Source organism: Haliaeetus leucocephalus, unplaced genomic scaffold (assembly GCF_000737465.1).
Source record: "Haliaeetus leucocephalus isolate CR32 unplaced genomic scaffold, Haliaeetus_leucocephalus-4.0 Scaffold339, whole genome shotgun sequence".
NCBI classification, from domain to species: domain Eukaryota; kingdom Metazoa; phylum Chordata; class Aves; order Accipitriformes; family Accipitridae; genus Haliaeetus; species Haliaeetus leucocephalus.
Window position 1 is genome coordinate 12,697,019 of NW_010972775.1, and position 17,270 is coordinate 12,714,288.

Below are 17,270 nucleotides of genomic sequence, written 5' to 3' on the forward strand. Positions count from 1 at the left end.
GGCGAGCGGGCGCCGGGCGGCTGCAGGCTGGAGTGGCCGAGGCTCACCCCTGCGTCCTCCCAGTTCAGCAGCACAATGTTCAGCGGCTGTGGTCGCCGCCGCCGGTGCTGTGCTCCTATGCCATTACCCTGCTGAACCGCGCGTATTTTAAAAGGCAGATTGTCCTTTAAGCATCTAGCAGGCCGTGAATAAATTAGACTGGCTGGAAGAGTGTGTTTCTGTCGATGCCCCAAATAACGTGCATTGCTTTGGGATGACAGCGTAAGGCACTCGCGGACTGAACCGTTGCTTTTTGCCCCTTCTGTAAGGGAAACGTAATTTTCGTTCTTATTTTTTATTTTAAGCTTGGAAGAGTCTTTACAGGATGGGTGCAGCGATCTTTCCAGAGCACCCGGGCAGCTACGGCCTCCCAGAACACCTGTGCTGCTGATGACAACAAGGCTGCTAGCCCTGTGCCTAAGGACTGTCTTGTTTGCTCATACAATGAATGGGACCCACTGGAAGAGGTCATTGTGGGAAGAGCTGAAAATGCTTGTGTCCCACCTTTTTCTGTGGAGGTTAAGGTAAACAACAAAAAACCAACCTTAAATAGGAAATAATGTGGTTTTCCTATATACAATTTGCTTAAGCTTTACAGTGCACAAGGTGTGGTGTTTACTCTTGAGGATTCTTTTTTTCAAAGTAGTTCTTTACATCTGTGAAACTTGACAGCATAGCCATGTTGGTGGGGGATATGCTTTTTCTTTGCACTTTCAACTGAATTAGCTGTCTTGACAGAAGTCAGTAGTAGAGAGAATCTCTAACACGTGCAGTCTGCTCTAGTAATATTGCCCTGATGCTATCAAAGTGCATACTCTAGCTTTTGAGATAGTTGGTAGGAATGATGAAAGCTTAATTGGGCTCAAAACTAAGTCGGGTTACCACTTGAAGAAAAGTGTAGTTTTCTACTTAATAGGCTGAGAAAGATTGAGTTCTATAGCTGTAGACTATCAGGATCATTCTGTTTAAATAGCTCTTAATTAGCTCACTGCAACTCTTACGTTGCATACATACTCCTCTGTTTCTCAGGGCTTTTCTGTGCCTAAAGCTACAACAGCAACCTAAATAAATCCACATTTCTTTGTTCTCTGAAACGTTGTATTTTAGAACGGGAACACTCAAACAATGGGCTTGCTCCAGATTTTTATTTTGTACTTTACCTGGACTTGAAAGTTGCTAAATATGTGTTGTTTCCTGCGGTTGTGGGGATGATCTTGAATTGTTTTCTTCTGGTGTCACAGTACGGTACTACCTCCAAGGCAGCATGTAATCCATGGCTATCACAGCAAAATGAGCTGGCACACTGCTTCTGCTGAAGAGACCTTAGTAAAATTTTTAAAGGGTATTGTGACAAAGTTGACCAGAAGACCTCAGTTAGAAAAAGAAAGGGAATTCTTCTGATCTGACATTGAAGGAACGGCAAAGATACTGAAAATATGTTTAAAGTGCTGGAAATAGTAGTTTAGAGGAAGCTTGGGATGTACTTGTGGAGACTTCTCTTCTCCTAGCCCCTTTTACATTGGTATATTTTTCTTTAGAATCTGGGCAAAAGTGATTGGAGGAGTGTGAATGAATTACTGCAGCTTGGCAGCCCTAATCCCTAGACTGAAAAGTAATCATCTGATTTACGTTGGGGCATTTGAGATGATATCTTGGCCCCAGTGAGTGCAATGAAAACTACCACTGACTTCATTATGACTTGTATTTACTCCTTGAAAGCTGAAGCTCAGTTACCAATGTCTCGAATCCTGTTTCAGACACTCCAAAGATATTCTAGCAGCTTCAGAAAAAGCAGCAAATGAGGACTGGCATTTCTAATATACAAGTGTATGTATGTTCATTTATGTACTTAAAACTGTTATAATGAATGTACAGAAAGAGTAAGGAAAAAACATATCTAACTTTTTTGCATTTTAACATTAAATGAGGCAAAAATCTGTTCTCAAGTAGTGGCCAAGGCCTTGCTTTAATGTCAGAAAAAACACTCTTTGAAATATCTAACTTGCTGAAGTGTGACATGCTATACAGCTAGCCTGGTTCTACTGCCTAGTAAGGCATAACTGATCAAATGAGGTCAGAACTTCACTTTGTGTTACATACAATATCAAAAGCTCAATGAGGAATGCCGAACTATAGGATTACCTCTGCAATTCAAATACGTACAATGTGGGGTTAAAGCAAGCTTTAGCTTTGCTTTATGTAAACTGCCAAGTCTAAAGGATACGTTGGCCACAACAGGTGATAGTAATAGAGCGCGCCAGCTGAGATATGGTTTCCTCTAGTTTTCTCTGGTTTTGTCTTAAATTGTGCTGTAGAAACTGCAACAGTAACTTTGCTTGGGGGCGTTGCTGAATAATCCAAACAGTAGTCCAAATCCTACCTTGCCAATACTGAAAGATATTAATAGATTCAGTTATTGTTCAAATCTCTACGTGGCTGAAAGGTAAGGCATGTATGTGTGTGTTGCTCCAGTGTAATACAATAGGCAGAAATCCCTGGTACTGTCCCTGTAAGTAGCAATAGTGGGGTTGATGTGTATCATGTGCCTTCTGCCAAATATGAATGAGGTCATTGTTTATAAAAACTGCAGTTTAAAACTAATGAATTTGAGTTGTATAAGGAAAAACTGAGGCTTTAGACCCGAGATGTTTTAAAAAACACAAATTATAACAGTTTGGTAAATACTTGCTTTGAGGTACTTGTAAATTGTGTTTTAAGATTGTATCCATGTTTATTTACAAAACATTTAAGTGCAGGAAGTATGGCTGCATTCAGCAAGCACTCTGGTACTTTGAGATGTGGGTTTGGTATACACAAATCTTTCTGCTGTGATGTGGGAATGATGTGCTTGGTGTAAGAAGGAGGAGGAATGAATTGAATAGGGAGACTTACATATCTGATGAATATTAATGAGCTGACACTTTATTGCATATCCTTTTGGGAGCTTGAAAGAGGCTATGTAGGTTTTGTAGAGGTAAATACACTACTGGGAAACATGGGAAATCTTAACTAGGAGGTTAGCAACTACATTAATTAGGAAGATGTCCTTTTTTGAACTAGCACTTTGGTCAAAAATCTCAGTTCAGATGTATTCTTTTGAAGCAGTTGACACTTAATCAAACAGTTGAGCTTTATAGCTTTGTACTCTGCAATGTTTGTCAGTATATTCTGTGAATAATAATGCATTTTTTGTGAAGAGGTGTTATTACCACAGATCATTATATCTGGGGAGGGGGTGTGTTTACTACTGAATTAGGCAAAAAGCATTTTGAATTGAATTTCTGGTTTAATGTACTAAATTTAATAACTGTCATTACTAGCTTGAAGGTACATCTCGAGAGCCTTGACATTGATAACATTAATTATTTTCCACAACAAATATTTAAAATATATAGCAACTATAGGGAGTAATTCTGCTGTTTCTTAAAGACAATCTTTTCCTTACAGCACGCTCTTACATTTCTTTCTGAAAAGAAAGAGTTTTCCTGAAGTGCTGATACAGTTTCTCAGGTACTCTCAGACAGGAGGTTATAAGGTGCATTGAGAAGATTATTTAAAGCTCTTTTCTGTGTCCTGGCCATGGTACTTTTTGAACAGTCTGAAATGAGTTGTACGTGTATGATCAAAGGGGCCTGAAATCTCAACCCTGAATTGGTATGTAGTAGATGTCCCAGTCATATACCCTTTTCCCAGTTATTTAGAAGGTAGGGAATATAAGTGTTGTTATGGTGTTAACCCCTACTGTGTTGTAACTTTAAGATTATGCCATTGTATTAGTGTAATGCAAGTGTAATTTCTCAGGTTTGAAAAAGAGCAGTACTAGAGGACACCTGGTGAAGAGGGGAGCTGCACCTCTTGGGACTTAATGATATTCAAATACATCACTGGTGGCTCTGAAGATTACTAGCTTTGCTCCTCAGGACAAATTTGTCTCATTAGCAGAACACGTTTCCATAGGAATGCTAGGCACTTCATGTGATCTGCCTGTGAGTTCTGAACAGCTGGCAAGGCTGAGGTGATCAAATTACCCAAGACCTCACTTAAAGAAAAAGAATAAATTCCTTCAGGAAGGATGGGAGGAAGCTTCAGTACTGGAGGAGCAGGATGGCCATGCTGAGACCTTTGCCTGGTCTGTCTATATAAATGTTAAGGATGTCTAAAAGGTTGAAGTTTGTTTTCCTTCTGTCTTACCTCTCTAGCATGAGGGCAAATATCCAGAAATAGTGGAGTGGATAGCTTGGATTGTTAAAGGAGATCAGGCATGCCTTCAGATGAATGACCTTGCCTGCTTGGGGCTCACTGACAGTACTAGCACAAAAGGAACATCATTGCATTGTTTTTGTCTGGAAGATTGCTTTCTGGAAGGTAGTCAGGACTGCAGCATCAGGAGATAACCTCATGTTTGGAAGGGCAGGTTCTCCTTCATCCCATTGCTGTCACTTGTGCTACCTGAATGAGCAAGACTCTGTTTGGTAGAAGGAAGGCCTGACTGCTTGCTCACCTGTTCCTGACCCCTTCTGCTGTCATTCCAGTAGGGCTCCATATGCACTTGTTCCTCTGCCATCTTAGTGTTAGCAGAGATGCATCAAAACTGCTGGTTTCACAGCTTATAAATCTGAATGAAATACTTTCAAAGATACTCTGAACTGAAGCAGCATAATTTGTTTGATTATATGTCTGGATTTTCTTAACCATGAGAACTAGGACATTATTTTGAATTAGTTTTTAATTCAAGATGACTATCACAAGATTTCAGGAGCAGAGGATTTAGACCTATAAATGTTCTACTTGCTGTAATCCAACCCTGACAGATGAATTTAGTATCTCTTGCATTTTCTAGACTGCTGCTGTACCTGAAGTATGGCCCCTTCTAGCCAACAAGGCATGTTACCTGTACTTGGGATGGTTTTAGAATTCCTGATGTCACCACTGTGACAGTACCAAAGTGAGGTTTTAACAAGGTGACTACAGATGTATGCATTTTGGAGATGAGCTCAAGGTTGTTTTCATTTAAAAACATGTCTGCTAGCCTTATTAAACAGCAGAGTCTGTAGTGTTTGCTGTGTTTGGTGTGTGTTCGTACAGGTCTAGTGTAATAAGGACCAAATCTTTCATGGCCACTTGGCAATACTAGCCACTAAATACTAACTGAAGTGTAATGTAGTCTCTTGGTTTTCATCTGTGGTTTGATAAATAATGAGGCTTTCTGTAGCGCTATGGCTAAAGAGGGGAAGAGACTTCTAGAAATATTTATTACATTATTTATAATAGTATTTCCATCAGTAGAAACAAGTAATTTAAGCTACTGATCCATCTATATCCAAAAATATGAGGAAATGAAATATCCTGAAAATCCCATCTAAAAGTCAAACTAAACTTGCAAGTGGGAGTGAAATGTGTACTTCTCCACATTCCAGAATGGCTTTCCCTTTTTTCCTGCTGTTCCTTAGAGGACTTCTTTCTTAGGCATCATGCCACATGTACAGTCCGTTAGCAGTACTGAAGCTATCTGCTAGTTCAATGAGCCTGCTTAGCACATACAGCTGAAACTTAACTTTGTTACTGTGTGTAAATATTTGTGAAGACATCAGCTGTTCACAACTAGTCTAACACCTGCACTTACGTAAGTTTAATGGCTGGACACATGTACATCATAAAACATCTGAGTGAAACCTTGCCAATGGTGTGTATAAATAGAAGTAGTAAAGACAAAAAATAAAGACAGTAGAGTGCTACCAGGACAGGGATTCTCAGCCAGGAATAGTTGAGCATTTATCTGAAGCATTGATGCTTCTCCCTTCCTTTCCTCCCTTCCCTCTCCCCTGCCCCTTTATTTTAGAAGAATCAGCAGGACATTAACAATTCTTAGCAACTCTTCAAAATATTGCAGGAATCAAATATAAGGCACACTACAACATGTTAGGGTCATAACACATGCAGAACAATGGGAAGTCGGTGAAAGAAGAACAAGAAACTTTGAACATTAAGAACTGTGTCTTATGCATCTATCTCACTCTACCAAAATAACTGATGCTTATCCTTTGTCACTTACCTGTCCTTTTGTTTTAGGCCAACACATATGAAAAGTATTGGGAGTTTTATCAGAAATTTGGAGGCCAGAGCTTCCCCAAAGACCATTTAAAAAAAGCTATTGCTGAAATTGAAGAGATGTGCAATATTTTGAAAAGAGAAGGTGTAATTGTCAAGAGGCCTGATCCAATTGACTGGTCTGTGAAGTATAAAACACCTGATTTTGAGTCTACAGGTAAATGTTCTTCCATTGTTTAAGGCCTTGTCTGTTTAGCTCTTACCTGAGACAATCTGGGTGTCATCTAGTCTACCTTCTTGCTTGGAGCAGGATTATTGCCAGTGCTAGATGAGGTCAGTGATGGCTTTGTGTAGCTATGACTTGGAAAATCTCCAGGGATGGAGATTTTGCCACCTGGTTTGCTGACTTGTTTCAGTGCTGCGTGGATTTCCTAGTGAAAGATGTTTTCCTAATACCTAACCTGAACTTCCCACACCAGCATCTGTTGCCAGATTTCCTTGCTATGTTGTTGCTGCCACTACCAAGAAGTATTCATCTGTCCTGTTTAATGTCCCTGAAAGTAGCTGTAGGCTTAGTGCTTTGTCCCGTACTTGCCACATGAAATAAGCTGAGGTCCCTCCACTTCTCCCAGGTCATGTGCTGTAAGGCGCCCCTGGCTGTCTTGATAGCCCTTTGTTGGATCCTAGAGTTGGATCCATCTTAAACTATGGAGGCCAAAACTGAAAACAGTTTTCCAGGAGTATCCTCACTAGTGTCAAGGAAATTTTAATGGCTTTTTATCTCCTGGCCACATTCCTCCTTGTATAGCACCATATGGCTTTGGTTATTTGCAGTGAGAGCAGTGGCTCATACTCAGCTTTGCATCGAGTGTAGTCTCCAGGCTCCTTTCAAGTCAAATTTGTTCTTAAGTTGTTCTAGTGGAATTCAAATTCATTAGGGAACAGATAATGTTAATGGAAAATCTAACGGCACTACTTCCTGCAGTAGTTCTGTGTTCCATCAAATTCCTCTGTAGCAAAAAGTCTTTTTAAAAGGGTGGCATATAAAGAAATGAGGTCCACCTGGAAAACTTGCTACCCATCATCACCTTTTCAAGTTGTCTGAGTAAATCATAAACATTTGTCTAGTTAATTTCTATTAACCAAATTATGAAGTGGAGGCTTGTAGATTGTGGATGGCTTTCATCTGGCCACTTGTTATAAGTGAGGCTTTGTAGCAAAAGTTGCATGTATTTTGAACAAAAAAATGTCACTTTGAAAACTTACTGAAGAATGTAAGGACCTCAAATTATGCACTGGTTTCCTGACTTTGCTAAAGAGGCTTTCTGCCATCCTTTTGGATGGTAAAAAGGAGGGTGAAAAGTTAATAAGCTGAAAGAGCTGAGAAAAGCATATTTGTCTCATAGGGTAATGGCCTTTTTCCTTTCAGGTATGTACGCTGCCATGCCAAGAGACATCCTGTTGGTGGTGGGTAATGAAATTATTGAAGCGCCTATGGCTTGGCGTGCTCGGTTCTTTGAGTACAGAGCATATAGACGAATAATCAAAGAATATTTCAACTGTGGTGCTAAGTGGACAACTGCCCCCAAACCCACAATGGCAGATGAACTCTATGATCAGGTATTGTTCTCATTTTGCTTCAGAACTTCAGTTCCGGTTATACAGAATTTTGTTGATAGTTGCAACGTGGTATTTAGGTTTCAAAACTGGGGGAATGGCAACAATAACAAAACAACTCTGGGAAATTTGTGGTTTTTCTAATGTATGCAAATATTCTGTGTCCTTTCCAGCTGAAACTGAGTGTGTGCAATTAGGGAATAAGAAACAGGAAGTTGTGTCTATTGAATTCAAGTCTGCTTTGAACTGTTTTGATTACTGGCTGTAACTTAGCATTACTAAAGGGGAAGGAATGCTAGAAAGACATCACAAAGATTACTTTAAAGAATTAAGATTCCCTGATAATGTCCATATGTCCTAAGTGTATCAGGAAAGTGGGAAAGAAAATATATTTTGTCACAGGAAAAAACCCGTCATAATCTTTGTTTTGCATGATGATTAGTATTTTGAAAGTTACATACAAGAAATAGTGGAGGATCGAAACTGTGAGTATTTACCTTCCAAATATTTAAGTGAGTATTTTCTTAATTTTTTTGTTTTGTAATAATTTTGACTTGGACAATTTTGATAGTTTCCTATAGGCCCCCAAATGCATTAGGACCTTGGTAAGGGCATCCACAGTAAGTGCAGTAAAACTAGTTGTGGAGTGATTATAACTTTCTGGGAACAGTGACGTCTTGTCGATGATGCAAAGAAGTCTTTGTTAAACAAAATTACCTTAATCTGTCAGTACTGGAAAATTTCCAGAGCCTGTTCTAAAGCATAGAAACTACTTATCCAGGAGTAGGGGTTTTGTGCTGTTCTTCACACCTCATTTGTTCTTAATTGCCTTGTTTCATTCTAAAATCTATTTAAATTTCTGAAGATCTACCTTCTAGTTTGAAGTACTGCTCCATTCTAAAATGTGGAAAAAAGTAGGGAGTCTACCTTTGTTAGGAAATAGCTTCCATAACAGTATTTCTGTCACTGTGCAGTGATTTGTTGGATAGTTAAACTCCCCTGGTAATGAATACTTTTGATTCAGAAGCCAGAATATTATAAAGACATTGGCTCTGAAGAGCAATTAACTTCTCTGTATAACTGTTGTTGCTTATCTAATCACCTGTTCTTGAATGTACTTAAAACCTTTTACTTAAACTTCCACATTTATGCTTTCTTTTTTTTTTATTCTAGTAACAAGTAAACCAAACCACTTCCAAGGAACATAATAGCTATCAATATAAACATATTTTCTTAATTTCAAAATACTCTCCAGTAGCAAATAGTTTGAAAACTTTCCCTTACCATCTCCAACCTAAAGTTGTTATTCCTATTTCTATAACCAGGATTATCCAATCCACTCTGTTGAAGACAGGCATAAACTGGCAGCTCAGGGAAAATTTGTAACTACTGAATTTGAGCCCTGCTTTGATGCCGCTGACTTCATTAGAGCTGGAAGAGATATCTTTGTACAAAGGAGCCAGGTAAACAAAGATTTATTCCAACAGTTTTGGTATCTACCTTAGTGATTGATACTTGTATTTATGTCTTTTTAAATCCCTGACCAGCATTAAAATAAGAGTGTTGACAAAAGAAGTTGCTATTCGTAGAATGTCTGATATACAGGATGAGACTGTCTTACAGCTAAGGGGTTAACTAGAGGCACAAATTCATATTATTTTGGCTTTAAATATTTATTTAAATAAAACCTTAGACTAAGTTTGGATACAGTTTCTAGCCTAGCGAAACTTACTTTGTCCTGTTTTCAGGTTACAAATTACATGGGCATTGAATGGATGACGCGACATCTTGCACCAGACTATAGAGTGCATGTAATATCTTTTAAGGATCCTAACCCTATGCACATTGATGCCACTTTTAATATAATTGGTCCTGGTCTTGTGCTCTCTAACCCAGACCGTCCCTGCCATCAGGTAAGAGTGTAGCAGAGGGGAAGGTGTTTTGTGTTTAAAAATTACTCAGCTGGATTAGGTTCCTGCTGGATAATTGCTAATACACACGTTTATTTTGTATACACTTGAATAATGTTAAGTTATTGAATTTAAATAGCACTCAGACAGTTGTTCAGGAACTTATAGTTGCATTTGCATCTTGATTCTAGAACTTTCTCAGCAGTGCAATGGCCATTGTTTTCCCCCAGTTTTCTGCTACTGCTCTCTTACTGCGAGGCTAGGCAGATGTGTTGTGTTTCTTCCTATATACATGGTTTAAATATGATGGAAGTGATCTATTTTGTAATAATGTAGTATCAAAGCAAGTACTTAGGGTATACTACTTCTCTGAACACTTCCACTACTTAAATATATTAATTGTATCCAAGGAGAAATTGAGGGTTTTCTGCTGCTCAGAAGTGTAATCCCCCGTCGTGGTTTAACCCCAGCCAGCAACTAAGCACCATGCAGCCGCTCACTCACTCACTCACTCCCACCCAGCGGGATGGGGGAGAAAATCGGGAAAAGAAGTAAAACTCGTGGGTTGAGATAAGAATGGTTTAATAGAACAGAAAAGAAACTAATAATGATAACACTAATAAAATGACAACAGTGGTAATAAAAGGATTGGAATGTACAAATGATGCGCAGGGCAATTGCTCACGACCCACCGATTGACACCCAGTTAGTCCCTGAGCGGCGATTCCTCCTGCCCCCACTCCCCCCAGTTTATATACTAGATATGACATCACATGGTATGGAATACCCTCTTAGCAACTTTGGGTCAGGTGCCCTGGCTGTGTCCTGCACCAACTTCTTGTGCCCCTCCAGCTTTCTCACTGGCTGGGCATGAGAAGCTGAAAAATCCTTGATTTTAGACTAAACACTACTTAGTAACAACTGAAAACATCAGTGTTATCAACATTCTTCTCATACCCCACTCAAAACGTAGCACTGTATCAGCTACTAGGAAGACCATTAACTCTATCCCAGCTGAAACCAGGACATCCCCCTTTGTATTCCTATTTTGGAAGCCTCTCCTTTGGTATTGTTAACTCTACCAGTGGCAGGAGGATGGTAATTGCTCAGGCATTCAGCTTTAAATAACTGAGGGAGAAATACTTTTTGAATAGTAGGAAAGGAGAGACATGGTTCAGTATGTAAAACTACTACTTCAATCTGAGAAAAAGCTAGTATGGCTGAACAGTGCAATCAGATCAGAAAGCCTTCCAGAAAGTGAGAATTCATCTCTGTTGGACATGTTACCTGTACTGTCAGTGCCTGAGGATTTTTGTGAGGATGCCCGTGACTTCAGAAGCTGTACAACCACCTGGGAATAGTTGAGCTGATACTGAATCAGTGGGATAGAGCTGTGTGCAGCAGAGATTATGGAACACTGTGCACAGCATAGCTGTTGGAGGCAACATTAGCCTCTTCTCAGCAAGTGGCTTCAGTGCAAATGGTCCCGTTGAATTACCGCCTCTCGTAGTATCCATTATGAGAATATAATTTTTAAAACAGTCATAGTCTTTTCTTCCCCTTTTCCCTTCCCCTGTTTTTCATAATCTTACTTGCAAGAGGAGCCTCTTGGTCTCCTTGTGTTAAACCCATGTGCTGGGACTTTTTTCATGGAAAACTGCTGTCTGTGTAGATAGAAAAGATAGATGCAGCTTTCTTTCAGACAAACTGATTTGGCAGTTCTGGATGACTGGGAAATGGGGGGGGGGGGAGCGTGGGTGAAAGGGGGCTTTTCTTTAAAATCTTGGCAGGTCAGGGTGGTTATTTCAGAATCGGAGCTCCACCTCGTGGTAACACTTGAATAAAGAGCTCTTCTAAGTGTTCAGACGAAATTGAAAAGTCAGTTCTCCTTAGCCAAATTATCCTCCTTATTTTTAACTTGATTGTGTAATTCTTAGAGACGCAAAGTATTCCCTAGGATGCCTATATTTTGTTCCATTTGTTAAATAAGCTGCATATTAAGTTTCTTATGAAGCATGATGCCAACATAATTTTATGTGGTATTTCTGGTGTTGTTTTTTTCTATAAATGGCAGTCTAATTCATATCAATGGTTTTTACAGTCATATGGGAAGAAATAATACCAAAAATAAAGAATTTAATTCTTTTGTGCTGTTGCCAATATCTTTACTTCACAGGCTCCAAACTGCATCTGTTACCTTTTGTGTTTAACATATCTTAGTATACCTAACATATATAAAAACAGTAGAAGAAAAATGCTAGCTGTATCCAAAGTTTGAAAAGGCTTTAAAAAAATGCTTGTATGAAAACTGGGATGGTTTTTAGAGCGCAAGAGTAGTGAACAGTGGGAGGGGCATGTCATGTACGTTGAAGTAGCCTGAGAAAATGTGGAATAGGTTGGAGTACATAGTATGATACTTTAAGAACCCTGTTTTAGAATCTAATTAAATTGCTCTTTCAGATTGAGCTCTTCAAGAAAGCAGGCTGGACTGTGATTCGCCCCCCTGTGCCACTCATCCCAGATGGTATATTTACTCTTTCTTTTCTAAGAATTCCAAGAGTATTCTTAAGATTATTAATATGGGGCAACATTGGTACAGTAGAAGGTTTATTCTCATGTGTTTAGATCACCCACTGTGGATGTCTTCTAAATGGCTCTCCATGAATGTCCTAATGTTGGATGAGAAACGTGTGATGGTGGACGCCAATGAGACATCAATTCAGAAAATGTTTGAAAATCTGGGTATGTCCTAACATATTTCAACATACACTTAAAATTAAATGATTGTGATACCAGCTATGCACATCAGGATGAATGGAGGTTTTGCTTAAAGTAGTCAAAGTAGTCAGCACTGGAAAAGGTACTCAAACAATTGGATTAGCAAGTAAGAACCATTCAGTGATTTCTCTCCTGGATACGTCAGTCATATGAATACATCTTACAGCTTGTACCCCCTACAGCTTGCAGCAAATAAAGGTATGAGTAGCAATTAAAGTTACAGCAAGCATGCTTTTGAGTGAGCTTTTTTAAGATAAAACTGTCTGTTCAATTTGGAGGTCAAAATCGGTCTTGGAGAGGTTGAGTGCACCTATTGCTGAGTGATGTAGAGCTGGCTATCCCTCAGTGCCAAAATGCTTTCAGATTTTTCTAGTTTCTAACTCATAGTACTTTAAACTGTCAATTTAAGACCACTTAATACAGGTACTTCTGCTCATTTATGGAGAATTTCAGTCCTGTGAGATGTAACCTCATGGTAGAGTGAAATTCCTTCGGAAACACAGTGGCAGGAGAACTGTAATTGAATATAAAAGCTGAAAGTCTTATTATGTACAGCTTGCTGTGAAGGCAAATAATATAGACTTAAAAATCTGAACTCATGCTGTTAATCCAACTGCTTCCATCATGCTGGGAGGGAAAGATGTAGGTAGATCTACTTGTGATTTATAGTTGGTTAGTAGGAGGGTAGCCAGATTGCTTGGTGCTACAGCCAGCTGACTATTGCTGCAGGATAAGCACATGGTGATGCAAAAGTTGATAGGGCAGAAAGACTAGTGGGTAGATGAGCAGTCAAGGGAAGTGAGGGATCATTGTACTGTAGAGCAAAAATACTCCCCAGCAGCAGCAGAATCCTTTAAAGGGAGAAAAATAATGGGAAGGAGAGAATGATCCAAAGTGTGGAAGATAGCAACTGTGAACCTAGAAGACGGGTTGGTGCCATGGATGTGAGTGCACTTATTGAAGCTTCCCTCAAATCTGAGATGATTGCAGGTGAGAACCATGCAATCTAATCTAATGGTTCAATCTGCTTTTAAGGACTGGCTATGCAACCTTCAGTGTATCACTTAGCTTTTCAGTCTTAGATTGTTTTAATTCTCTGCGTGACCAAGGAGCTGAGGATTTATAAATGCTTGAAAGTACTTAAAAATGAGGCTATTAATGCTAACCATGATATATCTTTCACACTTGAACTTCATAGTCTGTGTGAGTTCCAAATAAACTCCTGTAGTCAGTAAGTTCCTAGGACTGAGATGGGTCTACTGGCAACAAAACTATTGCTGACCTAGATGATGGATTCTATTGAGCTGCTCCTGAGCTCCTGAAAGTACCAAGAAGCAAAAAGGCAATCTTAACAGAAAAGTCTTCTGATCCTAGTCTGTCTGTTGGGACTTTGTATAAGCTGAGCCACAGCTGAAACATCAGAGCTGAAAAGAAGTGAGAGGAAGCTTAACCTAGGTAATAACAGCCTCTTTCCCCTTTCAGAGAAAGAGGGACTCAAAGCTCTGTACTTTGAATGTTTCTTTTCTTGAAAGGCACTTGAAAGAGCACATTCAGTGTCTGAACCGTAAATGCTCACAGAGATTTATGTAAATGTGCCCTGGTCATATATTGTAGCAGAATTTCAGCTAATTCTTCACATACCGCAAAAACTGAATTTCTTTTTATTACTAGCACATCATAACACATCAGACACTGGCTGTGCTCCAGGGACTGTATATTCCTGAGGGTATTGCTGGAATAAGCAAGCCAGCTATGTTCCTAGCTTGTTCTCTGCCTAGAATTTGGGAAAATAAATTCTTAACAAATGAGTAGGAAATACTTTCCGTACTTGCATCTGATGCACGTGATCTGATAAAGCATTATTGGTTCTGATCAATGCTTACCACATGAATTTGAGATTTTAAAGTATGCAATGTATGTTTCTTGCAGGCATTTCTACAATTAAAGTGAATATTCGCCATGCCAATTCATTGGGAGGTGGTTTCCATTGCTGGACATGTGATATCCGCCGCCGTGGTACCCTGCAATCTTATTTTGACTAGTTATGAGCCAGATAGGTAGCAATGGTTCAGCTTCTAAAGTAAGCATAGGAAATGAACAAATTAATGTCACTTTTGTTGAAATGACTGCATGAGCTTTAGTGCTTGATCAGTGGTGTCCTTACAGCGGTCTGGTAAATGACTTATTCTTACATACTCTTTGCTTTCAGCAGTGTAATTGAAACTACTTCCATCAGCAATACAGGTTTTCTGGCTGGCTTTTTGAAATATATCCTTCATCTGTGAAGCCTTTTCACATTGGCTTTGAATATAAAAACTTGACAAGATAGCTAAAAGTTCTTGCTAGAATAGCTTGGCCACTAATATTCGTCATCTACCTCTGTCCAGTAGATTAACTAGATAGGCAGCTTGAAATGTTAAACTTGAGTAGACTTTTCTTATTCCTTTTGATCAGTCTATTGTTCTAATATATTTTTGTTTAATGAAGTTAAAATAGATGCAACTGTACAGATCTCTTATGGAACCAAGTCATTTTATAAACTTTATCATGTTGAGCCATACAGATATTTACAGAGAATTTCCAGTATGATCTAACTTTTTTAAGACATGTTCACTTACTTGCCATGTTCTTCTACATTTTCTTCTGATGCATGTCATGCATCTGAATACTTTTTTTATATTGCTTTTTTTGTATTGCTGAAATTGGGTTTTATTTAACTTTTAAGTTGTACAGGTTTCATTCTGAATGTTTACATAATTTAAAAGCATTAAACAAAAAAACCCCACCACCAACCCCTCCTCTAACCCTAAGCCTCTGACATCTTACAACCCCTTCTTCCTCCAACTGTAGCAGATACAGAAAGATGTATCAAACATGCCGGATGCTGTGAAGGAATTTGAGTATTGATTACTGAACATGTACTTTTTATGCTAATAAAGTTTTTTTTTTGTTCTTGATTTGTTGCCCTTCTGAAAATGAGTAAGCATGAAATGTCTACATGGGTATGTGTTTGTAGAATACAGGTGGAAATACAAAATACATGTGGATTTTTTTCCTGTAAAATGTGTAACATCTTAGGTGCTTGTATAACACAGAAAACCCTTCTACTATATTGTTTATATAGTATGTTTCAGTCTTGCACAGAAGTATTACTGGTGGGGGAGAGTAACACTAATAGATGTTTCTTACCAGAATGCGGAGGGAATGTACTAAGTCAGACAATGCAGTGCAGCTTGACAGAAAAGATGTCAGGCATAACATGCTCACATATAAGCCATCTGGCCGTATTTTACCCAGAGCTGGGTAGAACTAAACAGGTTATATGTCAACAATCTAGAATGCTTTAAGATATGCCAGACTGTAAGAGCTAATGAGACAGCTGCCAGCACTTGACCATGTAGAGATGGTCCCTCTTTTCCCTTCAAAATGGAGGCTCTTTAGGCAATGAAAATTCATCTGAGTCTTCCTGTAACCAAGCTTTGCTTTCCAGTATTGACAATGGAGCTGGACGGCTGCATAGAGGAGTACGCACAGAGGGTGACCTTTCCTGTTGTTCTGTGTTGAAATGATGTCTGTGTGTTTGTTCTTGGTATAAGGTATCACAAGGTACAGCTGAAACCATTGAAAACTCTGGCCAAATGTGGATTAGTAGCAGGACACATGCACTCCTGATACCTCCAGGATTAAGGAGACTATATTTTCATATGTTATATGTGACCCCTACTTGACAGGGTCATGGTGCTTTATATGAACATTACAAATGCTCTGACTTCATCTTGGTGTACTCTTATGAAGCAATTGTTGTTTAAGACCATCACAATTTCTTTTTTTTCCCCCCCTCAATGAACATGATTGACCCCCAGTGATGAAAGTGCTGCATGGGCCATGACCTTAAAGTTCCCTTTCTCTGGAGAACATGCTGCTGTCTGCTCTGATGTTATCAGTCATTTCTTTCTTGTTCTTCAGAGCAGTAGGAGAGGAAGGGTTGGTGGGGACATCTACCTGTTTATTCCAATAATGAAGGTCTAGTTCCTTCAAAAATAGGAAGGATAGGCTGGAGATCTTGACATCACAGGGAAACACTCAAGACACATTTAGCTTCAGCATTAGACTAATAGCTTAAGTGCAGTTCCCAACAAATGCTTGAACTCTAAGTTTTTCAGTTACCACCTTTCATATGCTATTCTGAATTATAGTGTTGAATTAAGGCGTGGGTATCCAATGGTGAACATGACTGAAAAATTATAAAGAACTTTGGGTAGTTGTTTATACCCATATGGGAGAAATGCAAAAACTAAATGGCAAAAAATCCAAGAAGGACTGTAATTCACCCTTTGTGTTAAATTAATTTTCTTCAGTTTGAGGGGAAAAATGCTAGAATTCTTTTTTAGCCTTTTCTCTTTTGTATGGATTCTCGCCTCTGTGATTCTCAGGCTCTGTTGCTTGTAGGCTGTTTCTTTCTGGGCACGTGATGCACTTCCATGGAACCATGTACTCTTTGAATCTACTCAACACTTACATATTGTCCTAGGGTTTTAAGAAAGTGTAGTAATTATTACTTTGATGACAAACATGTAAGCTCTAATGCTGGCACGTAGCTGTCTTTACAGCAGGCCTCTGGTTTTTGTTTGGTTTTTTTTTCTTCAGTTCATTTTAGGAAACTGAAATAACTAACCCAACCAAACAAAAGTAATGACTAGGAAGTTTAAGCTTCTAGTTTTACAGAAAGGCAATGATTTTACTATGCTTTCCTGTTTAGACCATGATAAAAAATAGATTTCAAATTTTCTAATGTCATAGTTTAACTTTAGCCTTCTTATTTGTAATACTAATTTGAAGAGCAGCTTCAAGAAATAATATCACTTTTCTTTCATGACC

General features: G+C 38.9%; 1 protein-coding gene across 1 annotated transcript in view; it reads left to right on the forward strand.

Annotated features, from left to right (window-relative positions):
• The window catches only part of GATM (glycine amidinotransferase (L-arginine:glycine amidinotransferase)), a 15,588-nt gene extending 470 nt beyond the window's left edge, over nt 1-15,118 (forward strand). The window contains exons 2-9 of the mRNA XM_010572284.1: nt 345-563; nt 6,109-6,304; nt 7,517-7,707; nt 9,030-9,167; nt 9,453-9,617; nt 12,075-12,138; nt 12,240-12,356; nt 14,322-15,118. Coding sequence (XP_010570586.1) covers nt 345-563; nt 6,109-6,304; nt 7,517-7,707; nt 9,030-9,167; nt 9,453-9,617; nt 12,075-12,138; nt 12,240-12,356; nt 14,322-14,434 — 1,203 coding nt within the window. The 3' untranslated portion in view covers nt 14,435-15,118. The remainder of the gene's footprint in view (nt 1-344; nt 564-6,108; nt 6,305-7,516; nt 7,708-9,029; nt 9,168-9,452; nt 9,618-12,074; nt 12,139-12,239; nt 12,357-14,321) is intronic.
• Nucleotides 15,119-17,270: the final 2,152 nt, after the last annotated feature.